Genomic DNA, 25,249 nt, shown 5'->3' on the forward strand with positions numbered 1-25,249 from the left:
GTTACAAAGGATCACAATTAATACCAAGCCTTAAGTCTTTGTGGTTTTTTGTGACTTTATATTCACCCAGATTGAATATAGATTTGTGTCCCATTTTTCCTGCGAATTTTTTAGGTTCCACTGAGATGGTCCAACTTTTGATGGTTTGGACAACGTAGATTTCTACATTTAATAACAAAAATGGTATTGTGAAGTCTATGAACGCCTTACAAGTATTTGGCGTTTGCCAGTTATAAAAAATCAAGACTTACGTTCCCCAAAAACGTACCCTACTTCATGGTGATACAACAAATATTTGTCAACTCTGATGTGAGCAACTGCTTTGTATCAAGTGCATTTTCGACTGTGAAACCCTGATGTTTGAAAGGTATAATTGAAATTCATATTTCGCATAATGCGCATATCTACCGGGACAATCATAATACATCATGTGAATATGTTTGATATTATTTCATATTAGTGAAAGTCAACTTATAAATGTCAACTGAATCATGCATATAAAGGTGAGTGTGCATTGCTTTATCACGTGACAGCTAGACAACTGAAAGAATTTAATCAATCAACTATTTCAGTTAAAAATAAAAAATAAGTTGAAAAAGCTGTGCAAATTTATCAGGGCTATAACTTTTCAAGTGAGTCTTCCTTGTTAATCACCACTCTTCGCTACTATACTGTTTATTTTATTTTATTTCATATTTTTATCTCATCTTGTCATGTGTGTTTGTGTTATGCTATATAACTTTTGATGAACTTCTTTGTGCCATTGTAACTTTATGGTGTTTGAGAAATAAAGAATCTTGAATCTTGAATCAACTTTTCACAGGGTCATGGTAAAAGATCACTCGATCAGAAATTTCATGTAATAGAAATTAACATAACAAAAGAACGGCTAGGTGTGTTGTACAATTTGAAACTGATTAATAAATACAGGTAGCTCTTGTGAGAAAAAAAACCCAGATAGAATGAATACTTTATTCAAATAACTATATATGGTGTGAGGTATAAATATAAAGATCGATAATAATTACATGTACATGTACATTTGTACAGGGACAGGTGATATTTATAAAGATAGATGTTAATAATTTATAATGGGAGTTTTTTTTTCTCATTTGCTTTATCCCGACAAATGAGACTGTAAAAATCGAGGCAACCTCAGTTGCTTCCCTGGGCAACTTAGTGTTTATGTAAAAGGTGATTATTTATAGAATATGTTTAAAATTAAAAAAAAAATTAAATACAGAGCCACGTCAAATGGATGTCTAACAAAAACAGTCTAACCAGTAAAATTAATATTCATAAACACAAATAAAAGAATTTTGTAACACGATATTAAGATGATAAACAACGTCAGTACCCATAATCTATCCTTCAAGACCATCGTGTTGATTTGTGAAATTGACACGGAATATTTATCAACAAGGTCTTGGTACCTTACAATGAACTTTTGTTTAGAAAAGGACGAGACGAACTGTATTTATTTGGTTATTACAGTGACAGCCACAATATGTGTGGACCTAGAGCAACAAAGTGATTGACATATTGAGTGGATACATGTCTAGCATTGAAAATTGTGTACATCTTGACTGTTTTTATCATTGTCGTTATACAAATCTTTTCAACCTATATTACTTTCGTTTTTCAGACGACCAGACGATCATATTCCAATGCGGTTTACTGATCAATTTGATTATTTCTAATTTTTCAAACAACTTTTGAAAGAAAGAACCAAAATATTAAGGCATAATAACATTTGAAAATGTAAAGTGTATTTTAAAGTTGGTTACACTATAAGACATTGATGTAATTGCTAATTTATGCATTTAAATTTTACCTGTTGTTGATACATGATTAAAAACGAAGAAAACGCTCTATGCTGTTTAGTACTAAGCTATGGTGTAAGTTTCAGAGGCAACGTTTATTATGTCTAGAAGAAAAAATAAAATAAATGATAAAAGAATGAGTAAAAACAATACCTTAAATCTTGTATTTACTGTTTAATTTCATTATTTGAGTATATACATGTGAGTAGTATTCTATGTTATGGTTCTGAAATATGGGGTTTTCATAAAGCGCAAGACGTAGAAAAGATACATATTGATTTTTGTAAAAGAATTTTTAATGTTAAAACAAGTACACCGAATGTCATGGTTTATTGTGAACTTGGAAGATTTCCAATGTTAGTAACTAGGAAATTACGTATATCTATATATTGGATTAAAGTATTGAATAATATTATTAATTCGTATAATTTAACAAATTTGATTCATTCAGGGATAGTCACATGTTAAACTATATTTTCAAAGGTAGAGATAAAACGGCGGATAGCAAAAAGCATATTGCACAGCAAAATGCATATTGCACAGCAAAATGCATATTGCACGGTTATTTTTAGAATTTCTAAAAACCGATATACTTTGTGACACCATATAATGAATTTCATGATATTGTTAAACGTTTTGAGATATCTGTGATCGATTATTTGACGAAAAAAGTCTTCAAATACATAAGATATAAAAAAAAAAATTAAAAAAATTAAAGTAAATGAAATAACAACTAATATGTTATTATTGTCTAGAAGACAATATGATATCTATAAAATTCCAACAAGATCAAATGACGATTTTTATACAAATATGGTCAGAAATTAATAATATAACAAATATAGCCTTTTTATGAGGTCAATACAGGATATATCGACCCAAAGAAGTATATTGACCTCGGACTGTTGTTACAATTATTTATATGATATGTGTTTAAAGAATCCAAATGACAAAAATAACTGGGTTTGTAATATACGAAAGGAATTGTTCCATCTTGGTTTAAATGATTTGTGGTATTCACAAAATTATTTATGTAAAGATCATATTATGTTATTTTACAGAGACTTTGTGATGCTACTTTTATCAAAATGTTTTTTGTATAGATATATGATATCCAATTTTTCTATGCAGTCATATTTGTGTAAACCCATACCCGAAATTTATAAAAAGAGTATTGTTAAATTTAGATTGTCATCACATAATCTAGCTATAGAGAAGGGAAGGTATTCTAATGTGAATAGACACCTTAAAACCTGTACATTGTGTATTGATGATATTGAGGATGAAATGCATTTTATTTTATCATGTCCATTTTATTCAAAATTGCGTGAATATTTGATAAAACCATATTGGCGTAAGCCATCTGTTTATGAACTTTTACAATTATTAAGCAGTACTACTGTAAAAGACTTGTTCAACTTAGGAAAATATATATTTACACCACTGAAGCTCAGAAATGACTGTTTTCAGTAAGATGATTTGTAATTCATTTGTTACAAAATATTTGCTATTTGGAATTATATTTATATGTATTTATTTTTTGTGTATTTAAAACTTCTGACTGTTTTGTCATGATAGTATATTTTTGTAATATATATTTAGTATATATTGATTATTCATGTACCTATATGATGTAAAACATTTGGTTAATAAAGAAGTGACAGACGTTGATCTTTTTCTTGTACAATGGGTTTGGTAATTATTTTCGATTTTTTTATCCAGAGCGAAAGCGAGTATTTATTTGAAGCTAGATCTACGTTTAACGTGGCATTTCAACTGTCACAAATTGAGTTTACCTGGTCGTACAAATACGATGGGTCAAATTCTAAATAATCATGCGTTAGTCTGTCTCAAGGGCATACGATACAGTTTTGATCCCGTATTTACATTTTGATAAAAAAAAATCCATATAGACTATTTTTTCCCCTGATTAAATTAAATATGTAATAAAAAAATAGACCTTCATGTGCTTCTTTTTGAGTAAAATAAGGTCGAAATTTTGTATATTTGCTCAAAATTCGGATTTGTGGCCGTATTTTCCCTTTCGAAAGAAAGACATAACTTTTTTGTTTTAAAAGATAAACACAAATTGGTTTTTGTTAAATAATTTGTAATTTCTGTATTTTATATGTATCCTTAAAATTTATACATGTTTTATTCAGAAATAACTCATATTTATCAAATGTTGATGAATGTAGAAAAAAACATAATTTTTTGCTGTATATCTATCAAATTTAAAAAAGTTGCACTATTTACATTTTCATGAGTATTGGCACACATAATTTTTCGCGCGTAATCAAACCGAATGGCATTTTAAAAAAGAGGGGTCCATGAACTCGTTTTCAAGTTCGATAAGTTTGAATAATAAAAATCAGTCGAAAACTGAATGTTTTCCCGATAAGTCATAGTTTGACGTCGCGAAAATAACAATTTACGTTAGCAACGTCATTACCTCCCCTGTAACTGTATTGTATGCCCTTAGAACACAGCACTATCCCGTACAGCATTATTCAGTGTCGTCGTGTTATACATATGTTGCGATGATACGACGTTATGCAATTTAAAAAGGGAGTACGAATAATCATCGATGACTAGTACGTATAAATAATCTTTAAATAAAATCGGAAGAATATAGTAAATGAGAGCGCCAACAAGCACAGGTTAGCAAAGGTAGAAAAAAGTTATTAATTATTCGTGTGTGTTTTGGAGTGTTCGCGTTTATCAATATTGTTTTGAAATAAGTAAACTTTTACTTTTTTACATAAATAATGACATTTAAATTGACAATTATTTTCTTCAGATTGTTTAAAAATTTTGAGCATTTACTTTTTTTCGAGCATTAGCAACTGTCATATATTTATTACTTACGGTTGTTTTAGATCTAAATAGGAAGTAACGCGTATAAGAGATTATGAGTGCATATTCATAAAGATTGTTTATCAAAATTTGACAGTAATAGCGATTCGAAGTGTTTCAATACTTATGCTTTGAGATCACAAACATTTCTATCAGCAACAGTTATATGTAAAAATCATAAACATAGCGATACTATGGACACAGAGGATTGTTTTGGTTTATGTAGAATAAAACATGGAAAAGGGTTTTTTTCAAAGAGACAACAATCAGACCAAAAAACGGAAAATAGCAAATGACTACAAATGAGTCTTCAACGCAGTGAGATAATCCCGCACCCGGAGGTGGGCCTTAGCTGGCTATCAGAAAATAATAAACACCAGGACATATTTGTTCTTTTACTTTTTTTCGTAGTTTAAATTTTGAGTAAATAAATTATGTATTCGCAGGCTAAAGGTTGATACTTGTTGTATTGTCTGAGGAAGGGTAGTTTTCAACAATTGATTTTGTCTTTCATTGGAAATATGTTTTTTCTTATACATTCTTTATTTGAGATATTAAGATTTAAATCAAGATGAAAGTTACTTCAGAAAAGCCCTTCGGACGCAGGAAATTTATCCGTGTGATAAAGCCCGTAACAGTTACACTATATATGTATAATTATAAACATAGTTTTACGTATACTCTCTATTGAAAGTTATGGGATATTTTCATTTACAGACTTTCAGTAATTTAATTCAAAATTTAAATTATTTGTTTTTGAATAAACACCGAAAATAATATTGACAACTATAGTGAATATTGTACATCGACTGAAGTTATTTGTTTGTCTTAACAGATTTGTACATCCCATACAACCGGAATGTGATTCAATGTTTAGGTACATAATTATAAAAACAGGACTGAAAATCTGGAGGTGAGTTCAAATTCTTTTTTGTCTACAAATTATCAGGTACTTGTCATAATTATTTAAATATTGAATAACTATTACTTTGTATTCTAGTTATACATGTCATATCCATGTTTCTGAAATTTCAGATCGTGTCAGTACAAACGTGCAGCATTTTATATGATCCAACGCTTTTCATTTGATTTGATCAAAGTTAAGATGATATCACTCTCGTCTAGTTATTGCTTAAGATAATTATATTACGAGATTATATATTCTTATGAAAGTTTGTTTTTTTCACATTTCAATCAGGTAAAAAGTAGAATCACAAAAATACTGAACTCCGAGGAAAATGGAAAGTCCCTAATCAAATGGCAAAATTAAATGATAAAACACATCGAACGAATGGACACTAACTATCATATTCCTGACTTGGTACAGGCATTTTCAAATGTAGAAAATATGGAATGAACCAGGTCTTTTAATAGCTATAAACCTCTCAGATGTATGACAGTCGCATATAATTCATTATATTTACAACAATGCGTGAACAAAACAGACATAATGGGTTTTAAAAAAACACTGTCGACCTAGTTGAAAGTTTTTTTCTATTTTTAGGAAAATGGCTGGTTTGAAGTTCTTGATATCTGAATGTATTCTACTAGTACTAGTTATTTTTTGCAGGTATTTCTGTTAAAACATGTATATTTTGTATTTACCACAAATGTCACAAACTCACACACACAAACACACAAACACACACACATATATAAATATTTGCAATGGCGAAACCATGATGTATTTTAAAGTGGAAGGCAATTCGAAAAAAATATCATACCGCGGTGTAAAAAAATTAGAAAATTTAAATAAAAAAGAACATATTTTGTATGAAGAGGAGACCCCGTGGTTTATTGTTTTTTTTTTTTTGTCCCTTCAAATTTATACATGTGTACCTTATAGTAGTTGTTAAACTTGTTTAAAATATAGCAGTTACTAGTATGTATTCGTATGTTTCAATTAGTTTTGTACGGGTTAAAATTAGTCGTTTTGTTTTGTGGATATTCTTTTTACAATGTTTTACTAAGTAGTTTGTACTGTGCAAAAAAAGAAAACATAAATAAAGGTTCAAATTTAAATAAACTCAAAAATGATATCCGTTACAGAGCAAGAAAACAGAGGTATCTATATCTTAACATTATTTCGATCGACAATTAAATAAATAATTTATATGAATCATCAACTGACATCAAATTTTTTATCGAAATTCATCTATATATCAATTTGTTAGGATTCATATTATTCTATTTTAGAAACACATATCAGACTCAATCAGACACCATTACTTGTGATTTTGTTATAATAGGGGCCGGAACAGCCAGCTTAACTCTGGGCAGTTTATTAGCAGATGTCCCATACTGGAAAGTTTGCATTTTAGAACGTGGCCCTATGGAATCGGGAATGGTTGGGTGGTATACCAACAGTTACAAGTTTACTACTCCTCATGATCCGATGTGGATAACTTCTCCTGTTCTAAAGACAATAGAAAATAATGAAAATACAAACAGAGACGGACGAAATATATATATCCCAAGATTTCGTGGTCGTGGTGGAACATCTCGCGTTTATGGTGCAATAAATAGAAGAGCTAGTCCTGCTGTTCTTGATTTGTGGCCAGATGGATGGAAACATGACAATTTGACCCACTATTATAAGAAGATCGAGGATCATTATTGTTATTATGACTCAAAAGATGTTACTGGGATATCAGAAGAAGATTGCAAGAAATGGCATGGTAAAGGAGGTGCAATGCAAGTAAATACACAGATTGAGGAGGCATTCCAGAAATTTGCAAGGGAAATGAAATATCTTTGCCAAAAGACCAGCATGCCATGGGGTGGTTATGCTCATGACTACAACGGTCATTTGGAAGATAGAAGAAGCTGTAGCGTTTTTCAACAATTCAAAATGAGGACGGAAAAAGTTGGAAAAGACAATTTTGTTCCTACACCGGAGGCGCGAAATAACCGAGCTTCACAGACGGCTCGAGGTAGCAGTTTTTCAGGTTATTATGAACGAAAACAGAACCGAGATAACCTTAAAGTCTTTACATCTACAACTGTAACGAAAGTTTTGTTTCAAAATTCAAAGGCAATAGGGGTCCTATGTTTGAATGAAGATAGTGAGAAAATTTTAACATTTTACGCCCAGAAAGAGGTTATTGTTGGGGGAGGGTCTTTTGATACCCCTCATTTGCTTCAGGTTAGTGGTATTGGTCCCAAAAAACTTTTGAAGAAGATTAAAGTTGATATAGTCGCTGACAATCAACACGTTGGACAGCATTTATGGGATCATATCTCCGTTCCATATATACTCAAGCTCTCACCTGATTCAGATGATTTATGTTGCACTGGTCCAGACAGTAAAATACCAACAGTTAATATTGATGGTAAAATTTATGATACAAGAACATTATCCAGTATTAATGGTTCTTTTTCATGGATTTTGCATTTAAGATCAAATTTAACTCGGCCGCTGCAAAATATGTCTGACATTCAGATATATGCGATAGGAAATTGCAAACGGTTTGACGAAACAGGATCATTATGTACCGCTCCAACAGCTGGTCACCTCGATTTAAAGGAATATGGTTTCTCTGAAGATGATACCGTAGATTCAGAAGATTTAAAAGAAGGAATAATTCGTATTATCGATCAGTGGCCAGAATTTCGAGGCTCTATTAATGCTATAACAGCCAACATTTTCGACAAACCAAAATTGGATTATGGATGGACATACACTGAAGATGGTATACCTACAAAAGAGTTCGAACAAGTGTCCAAACTATTCAAAGACCAAATTAGAATGTTACGAGAAATGTTTTTTGGTGATGATGTTCGAGAAGAGCTACGTTCTTTAATTGTTGATGAAGTTGCACCAGGTAAAGAAATTGATACGGATGAAGAACTTGATGCGTGGATGAGGGGAATGTTTGTTTCAGCATTGCATCCAGTAGGTACATGTAAAATGCCTGAATGTGCAGATGAATTTTTACAAGTGAGGGGAGTGTCTAAGTTGAGAGTATGTGATGCTTCAGCGTTCGCCACACAAACCGATGGAAACCCTGCTGCAACCCTCTATGCAATGGGAGAAAAACTTGCGGATATGCTCAAATTTCAGTATTTAAAGTACGTTAAAGTTGCCATACGTCAAGACTTATCAATTCAAGTTGAATCGACTAAACTGGATGACCCGGATATTGGTACTGTCCAATCATACACGAACTGTACAGACACTAAAGTCTTGAGCGAATGGATATCAACGGGAAAATCAACTTCTGCTATTATTTACCGGTGGTCACTTGTTTGCAATGATAATTCGAATGTAAGGGATATTGCAGATAAAGTCATTGAAGCAACACTTAACTTGAATGTTGACTACAATAGTTGTACAACAGAAGGCTTCCCAAAGTTTAACCGTGTAAAAACTCACCTTATTGATGAAGAATCTGAACCAAATCATAAAGAATCATCTTATGTTTTTATAGTATGGTGTAGGGCATTTGAAAATGTGAATCCTAATGATTTGTGGAAATCTATTGGTTATTATAACGGAGATAATGGAAATAATCCTGGTTCAAAAAAATGTTTTAAACTTAACTGCGAGGAGGAAATATGTTCAATTCTAAAATATATGAACAACGATACTAGAGAACTGATTTTTTCGGAACCGGAACTAAATTTACCACTTAAAAACTATGTTTCAACAAAGAAAATTGTGTCTAAAAACTATGGAAAATCATCTTTTTATGTACGAACTGGATCATTTAAAAGTAATCCCGGTATAGATTGGTATGATGGACTTGCCGGATACTTACTTGAAGATGTGTATTCTGCTGATGGAACTAGACGATCACGACAATACCCTCCACTGAACAGTCTGAGTGGATGGTGGACAGAAAAAACGGATGGGCTTTTATATTATGAATCCAAAGGCCTTAAATCTAGTTTGCATCTTGCAGCATTTGGTTTAGACGGAACTCTGATTACAAAGAAATCCGGAAACGACTTCCCTATAGATGAAAACGACTGGGAGTTAAGGTTTCCTGAAATAACCGAAAGACTGTTCAAGAATCGAATCGAGGGTATCAACAATGTTATTATGAGTAACCAGAAAGGAATTGGGTTAGGTTTGCAAAATAAAGAAGAATGGATGACAAAAATAGAGAACATAATTTCTAAGATTGGAGTACCAATGTATGCTTTAGCTGCTACGAAAGATAACAAATACAGAAAACCGAATGTTGGAATGTGGGAATATTACAGATGTTCTTTAAACCAATTTAGTTCAATTGAAAAGTTCGATGCAGTATATGTTGGTGACGCAAATGGTCAAGAAGGAAACCCAGATTCAGACAAAATGTTTGCTCAGAATGTTGGCATCAAATTTAATAATCCAGAAGAATACTTTCGTCCTTCATATAAGAAATATCATGACGACCTTTAATATTCTAAGTATATCGTTTATGGTATAAAATAATATAGTAATTTTATACAGCTATTAGTATTATACATAACATAGTCTCACTCGCAACGCTAACTAGAGCATAAATTGTTTCTTATTCTATATTAAAAACAACAAAGACTGATATGACAGAAAATTCACAGCTACTAGTTTTATTTGATAAACACAATTATTGTCAACAACATGACAAATCATCAAGAAAAAAATCATACATTAGTATCAGCATCCAACTTGTTCAAACAAAGGTCTAAAAAAGAAACAAAAAAAGAACTAAATAATTTTCTAGTGGTGGAACAAGTTTGGTGTGTGAAATTTCGATGAACTAATAAGGGCGCGTAAACTAATATCTAAAGTTTAAAAACAAAATTACTTAAAAGATTTCAGTCGTGCTTTTTTCAAAATTTTCTCTACTTTATACTAAAACAACCCCTATTTTCTCCCGCCCAATAAATAAGTCGCATTGGTAGCCGAAATCGACAATAGGTTCAGACGTTGTTCCCCACTTCATTAGTCAATCACACTTAAATTTCCCATTAATGTTAGGATGGATATTCCCTAATTAATCAATAGCCCCTATTAAAATTGAAAACTTACCAGATATCTCTGACAATTAAATGCATGTTTTAGAACGAAATATCTCGTATTATTTTTTTAAAACTTTCATTATACACAAGATAGCATAAATCACCAGGTTTTGTGATAACAAATTGACTGAGTAGAGTATATTGTGACAGCAAATATTAATTTGTTAACTTTTTTTTTTTTTGCTTAGCAAAAATTATTGTAAAAGTATAGATGAAGATGTTTGTTATTCTTTGGGTTATCTATGAGGCTTAAGCTCATATAGCTATTTTTAGACAATTTATATGTTTAACAATCCTTGATCATTAGTTCATCATGTTTCTTCAAGCATTTTGCTTAGTCATAGTAATAGTTGTACACATTAGTTTCGTTATTTTATCATTGGTATTTTAATAAAATTTGCATATTTTCCAATAGTTATTTCATCATTGGTATTTTCATAAAATTTGCATATTTTCCACGGCTCGACAAAACCAATCAATTAATGTCATTTTTGCTGTTAATAATGCTGTGTCCTATGATTTTGACAAGGAAAATTACATAAACTCCTATCGTACGAACTGAATAAACTAACTTTTCACATCTGAAAGCTAGATATCTTTATTCTAGAATATTATTCCAATTCAAATAGCAAAATAGAAATGTACTTTGAATGGTACTAATGGTTTTATTTTTACCATAACAAATATTAACAGTACAATTATCACCTATGTCAGATACTTCTTGTAATGTACAAACAATATGACGTCAACATTGCAGAAATACCATCAACAATTTATGCTTTTTATAAGCAAGACATAATTTTCCTCTTAAAATATTAAATACTTTTACAGTATCGACACACGATATTTGAACACGTTTGGGATTGGAAATTCCAGTTAAAAAAATAAGCTTTCTTATGTAGTATATTTTTCACATACTATTATACATTGTTACTTGTCTTCAATTGAATGTGTCATTTTTTTTTTACTTCAGTCGCTTGTCGTCAACAAGAGGATCAAAGAAGTCAAACCATTCAATTTCACATTCAGATAAATTGATGATGTTCTTTCCTTTATAATTCCCACTTTTCTGATTAGATTTCATTAATATATCATCCACAACTAGAAAATAACAAAATAATAGACACGATTTCCTCCGCCTTATTTTCAGACTTATACTTTGAATGTGACACCAATGGTGGCATCAGAACCAGACTTTATCACAAACGAAACGATTCTAATTTTTAAATTATACATTTCCCCACCTTTAGCAGCTATATACCAACTTCACCTTCATATATGCGATACACATTTCGCAGCTCATTCGATGTTCAAGAGCTTGCATGTGCTACTTAAATTTATAAAACGTCATCGGTGTCTGGGCAGAAAGTTGATTAATCAGGATTATGTCAAAGAAAGTATCTTTTTTCTGAAAAAAAAAGTTCACCGGGAGAAACCAAGACCTTCTGGATAAATATTCCGTATTGACGTTACAAATAATGCATCATGGTCTTAAAGTATAGGTTCTAGGTACTATCATTGTTTATCATCTTAATTTCGCGTTATTTGTCTTTGCATATTTTTGACCTTCACTTTTCGGTCAATTTTTTGTCATATCCTATTTGGTGTGGTTTGGTATTAATGCAGCCCGCCATTGTGTTATGCTATGGTAATTTTTTTGTACTATTTTGTTTTTCCTTGTAAAATTTAAGTGTTTTGTCTTCTAAGTGTATTATAGCCATTTTGTTTTTCTTTGTTGACATAGCTGTTTGTTTGTATAGTGATTAATATTATTGTTGACAATATAATGAAATTATATGCAACGGTCATACTAAGAGGTTTAGCTAGCTGTAAAACAAGGTTTAATCCACCATTAACTACAGAAGTTCGGTATTTTGGTTATTTTTACTTTTTATTCATTGTCAAAATATATTCTAGTTTCTACAACTAAGCTATGATAAGATAAATGAACTCGTCGTATATATGTAGTCGTGCTTCTCTTGTATTTAAATAAACACAAACACGTTGATAGGTCTTAGGTTCTTTATTTCATCAGAATTGATGTTTAAATTCTAACAAAATGACCCTGAAATAATAACAATATAATTCTTATACAATTCAATCAGTAGTAATTATCAATTACTATAAAATCAATATATATGTATGCATACAAGAAAACTGTAGATATCCTTTGCTCTTTAAAATAATAGTTTTACAAGCTACACAAAAAGATATTACACCATTTCGAATTCTGTATTAAATACGAACATAATATATTTCTCTGTATTTCGTGCATTGTGAAATAAGCTACGCTTGTAGTATCATACCAAAAAAAGTTAGTTAAACATAATAATAATACGCAATTGTAAATGCAAACAAGACAATACGTTTTGCAACAGTTACACAAGGTAGACAATACATGTAAGCAAAGCAACATAAAAGTAACATGAATAATACAAACTGTTTACATATAAACATACCTCACATGTAGTGCAAAGGCCTTTGTTTTCACCAACTGATTGTTCTGAATCAGTTTACATTCTGTTTCAATTATATAATACCCAGTCTATGGAAGAAGCGAATCGATATAATATTTTCTTATCTCAACGAGCGATATTGTCTTATATCAACGAGTTGCATTGTGGGAAATTTCAGACGAATGTTAGCATTTATACGAAGAAAGGCAGATTTCTCGGTATAAAGTAATGACTCTTTTCTTAAAACAGGGTGACATTTAACACGACATACGTCTGCTGTATAAATTCCATGAATTATTTTATGTAATAATAAGCAAGGTGTATTTAAACAAGAAAAAAAATGAATAAATGAAGCATAAATGCTCGATTTATCATTTATAGATGTACACATTCAATAAATATCATGTAGCAAATTCAGTGGAATGCAATTGAGATGAATTCAATTGTTTGCTAAGCCAAAATCACCTTTAAGTCAAAGATACTGCTATATTTTATTATATCAATGCGATATTTGTCTTATATCATAGCGATGTGTTTCTGATATCAAAAAATTATGAATCCGATACTTTTCTAATATAACTGCTATAGTTTTCTAATATAAAATGAATACGATGACACGTCACAATGCATGTCAAGAAAACCGCAAACATAATTCACAAACTTAGTTCATGATCGGCTTAATGTTTGAGGATCAATATCACTAAAATTCCGTATCTGCAACCAAATTAAAGGTCAAAAGCTGTTGGTAACAAACCATGATTTTGGTCAATATATATCATGTATATTACTTTAAGACCATGTATTTGGTCAATAGATGTTAATAACAGACCCTTAGTTTGGTCAATATATATAACTTTTAGACCTTATTTTGGTCAATAGAATATAATTCTAAGTTATATAAATTCTTCTGTGTATGTATTTATTGTTCAATAGAATAGGATTAAATGTATATTAAGTTTATGTAGACCTAACATTTGTGTATAGAATATGATTTTTAAAATCAAACATGACCAGTTTACTTTTACCTGGTATTTGCTCATTAGAATATGATTTTTAGATATATACATTTTAGGTAGACATTGCATTTGTTCAATAGATTATGATGTTTAGATACAAGCATGACCTTTTTATGTGAATCATGTTTTGTTTAATAGAAAATGAATTTAAGATATCTATACATTTTATGTAAACCATATATTTATTTAAAGAGTGTACATTTTATGTAGACAATGTATTTGTTCATTAGTTTTATATTTTATATGTAAACTTCAATACAATATGATTTTTAGATATATATAGTAATAATATACATTGTACATATACATTTGATGTAAACCATGTATTTGTTGATTTTGTTCAATAGATGTTGCTTTTAGACCATGTATTTAGTTAATAGATGAACTACAATAAAATACCATATATTTATTGATAGATTTTACTTTTCATAGAACATGTATTTGGTCAAATAAAGTTGATGCTCAGTTATGCATTCAATATAAACGCTATATTTGGTCAACAGAATTTGATGTTTGCCTACATGTTTTAAAATGAACATTTTCTTATAAACCATATTTTTGGTTCGTAGAATTTCATTTTCAGATATACATAATACATAGAAACATATATATGATCATAAATGTTTCATATGGACAATAGATCAAAATATAAGGAATATAGCTTTAAAAATGTGTACAGCTGAGAGATGCTGGTCTGAGTTCCAGTTATGCTGCAATGATAAAATGCTTTAAAAGAGACTCCAATAGACAATGTTTTGACAGTTCTGATATAATTACCTGCATGGGCCGGTAGTTAGTTTTAGAACCTTTTTTGTTTTCAAAAGTTCTACATAAAGTAAGCCTTTCATAAAAATTATTTTTGTGCACAAAATATGAATGTGTCATAGCAGTAGGATATCATGCTAGTTTAACTAAACTTAACTGCTTGGGCCGTTAAGTCATTATTACACAATGAATGCTTGATTTAATCTCTGCTTATATTTCTTGCTCATTTAGTTGTTTTTGTTTAGGTGAAAACAGCCTTTTATTGAAGTTTGATATTGTAATATATATATAATCACTGAAAAAATTGTTGACAAGGACATTGTCTCATTGTTATTTTGCAGAACTTGCTTGGGCTGGTACTGTATTGCAACTTATTTATAGGTTTTTCAAATATTCTTAATCACATTCAGTATTTTCACTGTTAGTTACAAACATAGATTGAGCTTGAACTTATATAGCAAATATGAAAAATTGAACATCTTGTGAAGGCATAAATAACTGGTTAAACATCAAATATAACGAACAGTTTTGAATTTTGCCAAGTGCTTGGCCTTTGTGGGGTAGGAAAGATTTATTTTATTGCATCTTTCCTGGTGGCTTAGTTGACCCCTTCCTAGGCCAAGCTATTGTATTCTGTATTATTTTATTATCGTTTTATGTTTTGCATTCATTATTATCAGAGACATATAATACATTATATGTCTCTGTTATTATCTTGTTGGAAAATGTATATGTATATATTATATATTATTTATTTTTGTATGAGAAACATTTTTACTCTGAATAAGTAAAAATATTGCAATTCAACTTCTTGTTTCTCTTTTCATTTATGCATTGCCCAAATGGTCCAATAAATGTTAAATACATGAGATACTCGCCGATTCATTCAAGTGAAAGGTAAACCTCTCGTTGTTTGTTTGGGTTGAAGGAGGAAAGCATAAAGGCAAGTTATTTTAATAACTTATTTTATGCAAACGACGAAAACCATTAATTCATTCTTTATGATTATTTTCATAATCCTTTGGGGAACCCCTGCATTACGCTCTTTTGACTGGATGCCCATTGGTTAGTTTCTTCACTATGTATCTTATTACACTTTCTTGCTTATCTACAGATCGATAGTTTTGTAAACAAGATTTTTATTTTGGGATTTTATAAACTTTCCCACCCTCCTTTCCCTTTCAACACCTTAAGCTTTTTATTAAGATATTGGTTAGATGTTCATATATTTTTTTTTTGGTCGATTACAAATGTATTTTGGTAATAACGCCAGTTTATCAAGTTTGTTAGCTGCCATCTTCATTTTTGTATGCTTATGTAGCATGTGTTACATTTATCATTTTATATCTTTATATGGCTTAGTTGACCCCTTCCTAGGCCAAGCTATTGTATTCTGTATTATTTTATTATCGTTTTATGTTTTGCATTCATTATTATCAGAGACATATAATACATTATATGTCTCTGTTATTATCTTGTTGGAAAATGTATATGTATATATTATATATTATTTATCTGAATAAGTAAAAATATTGCAATTCAACTTCTTGTTTCTCTTTTCATTTATGCATTGCCCAAATGGTCCAATAAATGTTAAATACATGAGATACTCGCCGATTCATTCAAGTGAAAGGTAAACCTCTCGTTGTTTGTTTGGGTTGAAGGAGGAAAGCATAAATGAACTTATCATTTCGAAAATGTTGAATGACCCTATTAATAGTTGAAAGTGTTAACCTGTTCAGTCTATTGTTTTCAATCATATGGTTTAACCGACAAATTCTATTTGAAGTGATGATACAATGACGGAATTTGAATGAGATTGTAAATAGTCTACCGACCTATTAGATTCTAATAAAGGTCCATTGGCGGATTGTATAAAAACGCAAAAATTGTTTAGTGCAAAATAACAATCCGTATCGTTTGTTATAAAATCATTTATTCGATGAATACTAAAAAAAAATGTTTAGAAAACAAATAAATAAGATGGAAATGTCGGTTGACGTTAGAAATGTGTATATATCTTTTCTATATTTATAAATTTAGATCATTCAGTGCTTTGCTTTTGTATTTATATTAACGTAATCGTTCTTGTACCATCATAACTGTAGTTACCGTTTAAGCTTTAGAAGTGTGTTAGTTCATATTGTTCTTTACAAAAGTTTCAGCACCCAAATGACGTTTTTGGAGGACTGGAAAGCAGTTATTTATAAGGGGAAATTTAAAAGATTTATAGATATAAGAAAATGGTGCATGAGTTCAAATGACACAACTTTCCATCAAAGTAATAATTTTTTTCAAGTAAACCATTATAGATCAAAGTAGGGCCTTAAACACGGAGCCTTGGCTCACAGCGAACACCACCTATATAGGAACCAAAAAAATACTAGTGTTAAACCATTCAAACAGGAAAACCAATGGTCTTATTTTTATAAAAAAAAGGATATTCAAAAGTACAGGTCAGATTTTGTCGAATCAATCTGAACGAGGACAGTATGATTCATCTTTGTCACAAGTTAGTTTCATTTTTATCAATAAAGAAAGTCGTCCATGCGTGCGTTGCGAGCATATCAGATATATATCATATCGGTGCGTTCATTATAAAATTTGCTAAATGTTATATATGTGAACAATAATTTTGATACTTAGCTATTGGATTACGACATTGTTTATTAAACCACATTGGTACTGGCATTTTTGAATTTTGAAAATGGTGGATTGAACCTGGTTTTATAGCGTTAAACCTCTCACGTGTTTGACAGTCTCATAAAATTCTGTCATATTAACAACGCTTTGTGAACAAAACAGACATAATATGTACAATTGTCAAAATAGGGTACAGTAGTCAAATATTAATACTAATAAGTACTAATATTGATATAAGAAAAACACCGCTATGATATTTTAAAAGTATCGCATTGATATCAGAACTAAAAGCATTTGTATAATTATGTATATAAGAAAAACACAGCACTTCAAATTTTACACGGACTTAAACGTTTGCTTCTAACTAACTTCTGAATGTATATTTAGACTCAATTGTTGTTTATATTTGAACAATAAGTTTTAAAGTTAGTATTTTCTGAATTTCTTGTTGCCGAAAACAACATTTTCCGCATGGAATTTATGCATATTTACAATTGATATTAGACAATATCGCTATGTGGTATAAAAAAAGTTTTTATCGATTCGCTTCTTCCATAGACTGATACCCGAAGACAAAATATTAAAATCATAGAAACCTTATTGATACTGCTAGATTAGAATAATCAGAGTTATCTCTCCTTAAATCTGGTTAATCAAATATTTACTTGTATTAACTTTATAGAAGTATAAAATCTATTAACACTCACTCATACAAACTGTTAAAATAGATTATATATTACTGTTACTAGAAATTTAAGTATAAATCATACTTTTACCAGTTTTATGTATATTTTATATAGTTTATTAAATTTTACAAATAAATCTATATTATCAAGTTTATCTTTATTACTTTATGTGTTATGAATAGTTTACACATAACTTTACAATTCAATCAATCGCACATACCTTTCTCAACACGGTCACCTATTCATTCAATTATACACTTATATATTACTTTCTCTTGGACATTACAACTGGAATGTTATTGTTATGAATATATTAGTAATAAACTGACCTTATAAAAGAATATGGAAATCCTAGACTATTTCAAAACTGAAGATATATAACAAATTCCAATAAAGCTGTAGAAAATGGCTACCACTTCATATAAATACTTTTTGCCAACTGACGAGTACAAAGAATAGTTAAACAAAAGATTAACGCCTAAATCATAGTGACCAATAGAAAAGATATACTCAATAGGAAATGTTCTATCTGAATAAACTAGCAGACTACAAATTATAATATATGTAAATAGCATATATCCAGTATATATTCTAATAATATAAAATCTTAATTAATTAACATAAAACATAAAAATATAGCTCTACCACATATATACCAGGCTTAAAATATTATACATCGAAAATTCAAAACGAACAGTCAAATGGCAAAATCAACACCTCAAACACCTCAAACGAATAGCTAACAACTGTCATATTCTTATAAACTTGGTATAGACAGTTTCTTATGTAGAAATGGTGAATTAAACCTGGTTTTATAGCTAGCTATATCTCTCACTTTTATGACCGTCGCATTATATAGACAACAATGTGGAAACAAAACAAACAGACATTGACGTACAAATGTCGAAAATACGGGTACACCAGTCAACATTGTGTTATAATCTTAATCTCAATAAAGAAAAACTCATCTGTCAATTAAGAACAAACCACATTAGCAAAAACGAAAAACAAAAATACAAAACTTAAACATAACACAATGACGTGATGTATACCAGGCATAGATTACCTTAGCCGTAATTTGGCTCAACTTTTTGGAACTTTGGGTTCTCACTGTTCTTCAACTTGATACTTGTTTGGCTTTCTTATTATATTAATCTGAGCGTCATCGATGAGTCTTATGTAAACGAAACGCATCTGGCGTAACAAATTATAAGCCTGGTAACTTTGATAACTATATATAAATACCGAGCCACGGCCAATTGATATTACCAAACATAGATTTAACCATCCAACAATTAAGTGCACATCTAATTATGACGTAAGTTTTTTGTCTTTTTCTGATGTAATTTAGTTTATAGGGGTAAATTTACTAGAATGAGCTAATTGCGTATTTATTTAGAACATACTAAAGGAAAACATCATGTTCAGTTGTTATGACAGATTTATTGGAAACCCGACTGTAATGACTCTTTGTCTGGTGCAATTCAGAATTTCTCTCAATGGAAGCTTTATGTAGATTTTTTTAAATTTGTCAGTCGAGTACACATATATTGTACATCTTGTTCTTGAAATGAATAGACAGATCATTTTAAAGTCACTTGAATCATTATGGAAACAAATAATATTTATATAACACCAGATTTTGAATTTCAATATTAATGCAAAAGCGCTGAGGAGTATGTTTGGTGGGAGATATTTGATAACTTAGCTAAACCGTTAAAACTCTACTTCCCATATTCAAATATGTCTCTTTTTTGACATGTCTATTCGATTTTATAGTGATTCAGATCATAACAAAATTTTGACTGCTGTGCCCCTATTTTGATATTTTTACGTATTGTGTATTTTTATTTTGTTCACACATTTTTGCCAATTTAATGGAATATTATGCGACTGTCACACAAGTGAGAAATTTAACTAGCTATAAAATATGATTTAATTCATTTTTCTTCATAGGGAAATGCCGGTACCAAGTCCATATAACACTTGCTTTCCATTCGTTTGATGTGTTTCAGCTTTTGATTTTGCCATTTGATAAGGGACTTTTCTATTTGAATTTTCCTAGGAGTTTGGTATTCGGGGCATTGGTTTTGTAATGGTGACATTTTTAGTGGTCTTGTGATATTTGTTTAGATTTTTTATCTTTGTAAACCAGGGGTCGTGAGTTCGATCCTCACTGGGGGCTCCAAATGTAACGGGGTGTCATGTTGCTAACAAAACCAATCCATTAAAAGTTGATAATTTTATTATTGGCACCAGATGTATTCAATATAATGAAATAAACGCCCTACAAAACATAATAAATACAATTATAATTATCTGCAAATATCTATATTAAAATTATAAATATAACATTCAACATAAATAAACGCATTTACATAACACAATGCACAATAAAACTAAGTATTTATATTTATAATTTTAATATAGATATTGGCAGATAATTATAATTGTATTTATTATGTTTTGTAACGGGGTGTCATGTGGATAACAAAACCAATCAAGTAAAAGTTGATAATTTTATTATTGGCACCAGACGTATTCAATATAATGAAATAAACGCCCTACAAAACATAATAAATACAATTATGATTATCTACCAATATCTGTATTAAAATTATAAATTAGGGATGTCAAAAGATCTGAAATTTAATACTCAGATACTCGGTCATGATACTCGAGTACTCGCGAGTACTCGGATGAATCTTAAACGTCTATTGAAAAGTTAAGATTTTAGTTGGGATGCAGTGTTTTTGTTAAGCTAGGTTCACAATGCCAATCAGATCAACTCGATCAAGCCCGATTAAGACAAATTACGTGATCGGGAGACTGGTCTGACTCAATCGACAAGGATGTTCGGGATAGTCTACCCTACTTGTCATCGATCTGACCATCTACCCGAGACTTTTTGACATGTCAAAAACAATCGAGTAAGGACCGAGAAGCATGCCGTTGTCAGTTTCTTTTCGACTTTTGGGTTCGAATGTCGCTCTCGTACTTTCGCCCATCTTTAAATTGTAAATTAAACAGTTATAGTTAAGTTGCAAATACAGAGTAATTAAATTAATTTAATGTACATCTCATACCAATCACGTTTACATAGAAGTCTTGAATAACAAACAAAGGTTAGTTTTTACGGCTTGTGATGAGTTAATAATCAATCCATGAAAGTGTTGATCCGTGTACAAACACGTTAAAAATGTCTCTAATCAGTTGCGTATATAGGGTTCACAGCAGGTCACTTTGATTTTGTTCTTGTTTAGCAATATGATCTTGTCAACAATTTCAGACGAAAGTCTGTTTGACTTTCTATTTTTTGTTACAAGTAGTGCACATGAAAACATTCCTTCGGAAGGAAATGACGTTTATGGTACTACTAACAAAAAGTATCCTCAGGATAAACATATTTATGTTGTGAATTGATTTTATTTAGTTTATTTACGAAGGGAATATTTCAACGGAACTAAAGTGAGTGGAAATGTGATGAGAAATATCCCAATATGAAAACTATTATATATAACTCTACAAAAATATACCTCCTCGTGCAATTATATTTGCACACGTGTATCATACTAAGTAAAATATAATTATCCTAGTATTCTCGACAGAACGGTGTCGGCAACAATGAATTATTTTTTCACGCTCATGTTAAACTGTATGTATTTCATTAATCGTAAAACGGTCTAAACATGCTAAATGACAATCTTTCTTAATTTGTAAATACTTTTCAATGTAATAAAATAAAAATAGAACATAGAAAACATTTTCTACATTAACATACACATTTCCCCCGAAATATGGAAAAAATACTCTCACGCTAAAATATTATGTTTTTATAAAACATTAATATACACATACTAAAATTATGGATTTTAGGCTCACTGACCACTCAAACTTGTGCGTCAAGGATGTGCATTCACTGTAAAAATAAGGAACATGCATACAATAAAGTGTTAGTTTAACAATAATAGCGAATTCCGCATTACTAGAACTTATTTGACAAATGCGCGCTATATGAACTATATCTAACCGAAAAATACAGAAACCCGACAATAGAATTATCCTACACATACCTGATATTTTCAACTATAACAACCACATGACTTTGGACAAATCTTCAATACAAAAGAACATCCAACTCCGTCAACTTTCAGCAGCGAACTAACTAGATAACTATCTACCCGTAAAACGAAAACAATGACTAAGCGTGCATGACCAGCGGGAAATCTACCCGGACTAACTCATTTGCATAATAATGTAAAGGTAATTCACATTATATAGAGACCAGTTCCTATACAATAAATTCCAACACTTTAATTAAATGATTCAAACAATTTATTAAAAGATTTAACTGCTATCTTTTTATTGTTTATTTTCTGACTTTTATTATTTTTATAGCAATGGTTTCACAACAAATTATTTTGATTTTTTAGTAACTTTTATTTCATAGAATAAAACACATATATAAAATTATATTCACAAACATCACAAGACCACTAAAAATGTCACTATTACATTGTTATGTCATTTTTTTTTCTAAGTGAAATCGGATAGATGAATGATTTTACAAAAGAGTTGAATGAGAAGATACTTGTAAAGATATATTATCATATCAAACATATAATAACCCCGAACAAAATTGAAATGCAACATTCATTGATGTGTTTAACTGTTTTACCTTATATTATCATTGGCTGTTTCTATGTTAAACATAATATCCATTGTATAGAGAATAATTGAGAGTTAAAAGTAAAATAACAATTATTTTGGAAAACAGAAATTCCGTGATCGAATAGCAAATTCGAAAGCTCGAACACATCAAACGAATGTATAATAACTGTAATCTTCCTGACTTGCAACAGGCATTTTCTTATGTAGAAATGATTTTTAGCTAGCTAAACCCACTCATTTGTGAGACAGTCGCATAAAATTCCATTATATTGACAAAGATATGTGAACAAACCAAACAAGCAGTAAAGGGTCATTATCATTGAGTTGAAAAAAATGTAGACAGAATTGTTAATTGGCATTAAGTGAAATTTCATTTGCAAACCGTGACGTACAATGAACCAGTGAAAAGATAGGGAAAAGGTGCTTTACTAAAATTTTCGTATTTAATATACACAATTTTTACGTCATGTTACTGTTCACGATTAGTTCCTTTGGGAAAAAGGGTAAAAAATATACAAATACAAATAAAAAGAACACTATAACATGAAAGTAAGACGATGTCAGTACCTAGAATCGAAACTTCCGAGCCATGATGTAGTATCTGTGAAGTCGATACGAAATATTTATCAACAAGGTCTTGGTATCTTCCAAGCCTTGGTGTAGTATTTGTGTATTCATTAAATTTCTTTTCCAGCCGTTTTGATGTCATATATATTGTATCTGACATTAGTGCTAATGTGCTGTTAACACTTGTTGCGTTAAAAATTTAACCACCTTTACCAGTCATTTTACATTTCAATTTTGCCTATTAAATTGGTATATCAGTTTAGAATATAGATTTTTAACCTTCAGAATTAGAAGGCCACTTTATCCGATTCATGCAATAGGGGTTTACAAATTTGACTTGATTTTTTTTCTTTTTCCTTGTCAAAAACACATAGGCCACAGCATTGTGAGCATGGCCAAACTGACTAATTCAAGTACAATTTGTAAAAATACTAAAATGTTTAATCAAATTCAAGAGGTAGATTCAGGTTGTTTGTCTTTTTGCTTTAAGCGAAGAGAAGAAAACAAGAATGTGTATGAGAGGGAAATGAGGCCGTATAAAGATACAACTTACATACAAAAGTCGAAAATAAACTGACAACGGCATGACAAAACAAGAAAAGGCCCAAATGACAGATAGGCATGTGTGTCTATTTGTTATAAAAATCCTTAAGAATGAAAGATATTCAGTATTCATTTTGAAATATTTTGGTTTGATCGAGCGAGTTAAATAGAAACAAATGCCAAGCAATTTTTTTTTATAACAGGCAGGAAGAAATTATGTTTTTGTATCACAAATATACTACCAAATAATGATAGTTATCAAAGGTACCAGGCATATGATTTGATAGGTCAGACGTACGTTTTGTCTACGTAAGACTCACCAGTGATGCTCAGATCACAATATGGAAAAAGCCAAAACTACAAAGTTGAAGTGCATTGAGGACCCAAAATTCCTAAAAATTGTGCCATACATTGCTACAGTTATTTACGTCTGTGATAAGAAAATCCTTAGTAACAGTAAATTTTGAAAAGTGACCATATAATTGATATTAATGAAAAAAACAAAGTGCTGACTACTGGGCTGCTGATACACTCGGGGACAACTCTTACACCAGCAGTAGCATCGACCTTGTGATGTAAATAAATATCAACTGTTCCCGAAATTATTCAACAATCACAGATTTTGAATTGAAAAATTTTATTTCAAGATGCATAATGTTTTCAAGTTTAAGTATAGTCATTTATACTTAATATAATATATTCATAAAATATAAAGATTAACATACATATTATCATACTGTAGTTGTCACTTTTAGGGAACTAGACGGATGGTAACCCTCCATACTTAAACATCCTATCTATTCAACTATTACCATCTTTAAATACGTGCTGAAAAAGCAGCTGACAGAGAGAGGCACTGTGTTTTCAAAGTACCCAACATATATTCACTTTTGGAGAACAGAAATTCACAATGAGAATTGTAAAGCAGATTATCTTAAATAAGCACTTCTTTGCCAACTCAGAACACTGAACATCCAAACAATATCAAAATGTATTTGAATGGTCCATGTCTGATAGGAGAAGGCCCTTATATAAGGATTGATGTTAGAAAGAAGTTCCTCGTGTAATGAGTGATGCGTGTCCGAGAGGAGAATGTCCTGATATAAGAACCGATGCGTACATATCTGAGAGGAGAAGGTGCTTATATAATGAAATGTGCATGTCTGAGCGGAGAAAGTGCTTATATAATGAAATATGTATGTCTGAGCGGAGAAAGTGCTTATATAATGAAA

The 25,249-nt window shown here is 30.5% G+C and overlaps 1 protein-coding gene across 1 annotated transcript; it reads left to right on the forward strand.

Moving 5' to 3' along the window:
* The first annotated feature begins 6,187 nt into the window (after window positions 1–6,187).
* Window positions 6,188–11,077, forward strand: LOC143085390 (ecdysone oxidase-like). The gene is made up of 2 exons (XM_076261705.1): window positions 6,188–6,249; window positions 6,876–11,077. The coding sequence occupies exons 1-2, from the start codon at window positions 6,188–6,190 to the stop codon at window positions 10,066–10,068; spliced, it is 3,255 nt and encodes a 1,084-aa protein (XP_076117820.1). The 3' UTR covers window positions 10,069–11,077.
* The last annotated feature ends 14,172 nt before the right edge of the window (window positions 11,078–25,249 follow it).

The sequence above is a fragment of the Mytilus galloprovincialis genome, chromosome 8 (assembly GCF_965363235.1).
Source record: "Mytilus galloprovincialis chromosome 8, xbMytGall1.hap1.1, whole genome shotgun sequence".
Classification (NCBI taxonomy): domain Eukaryota; kingdom Metazoa; phylum Mollusca; class Bivalvia; order Mytilida; family Mytilidae; genus Mytilus; species Mytilus galloprovincialis.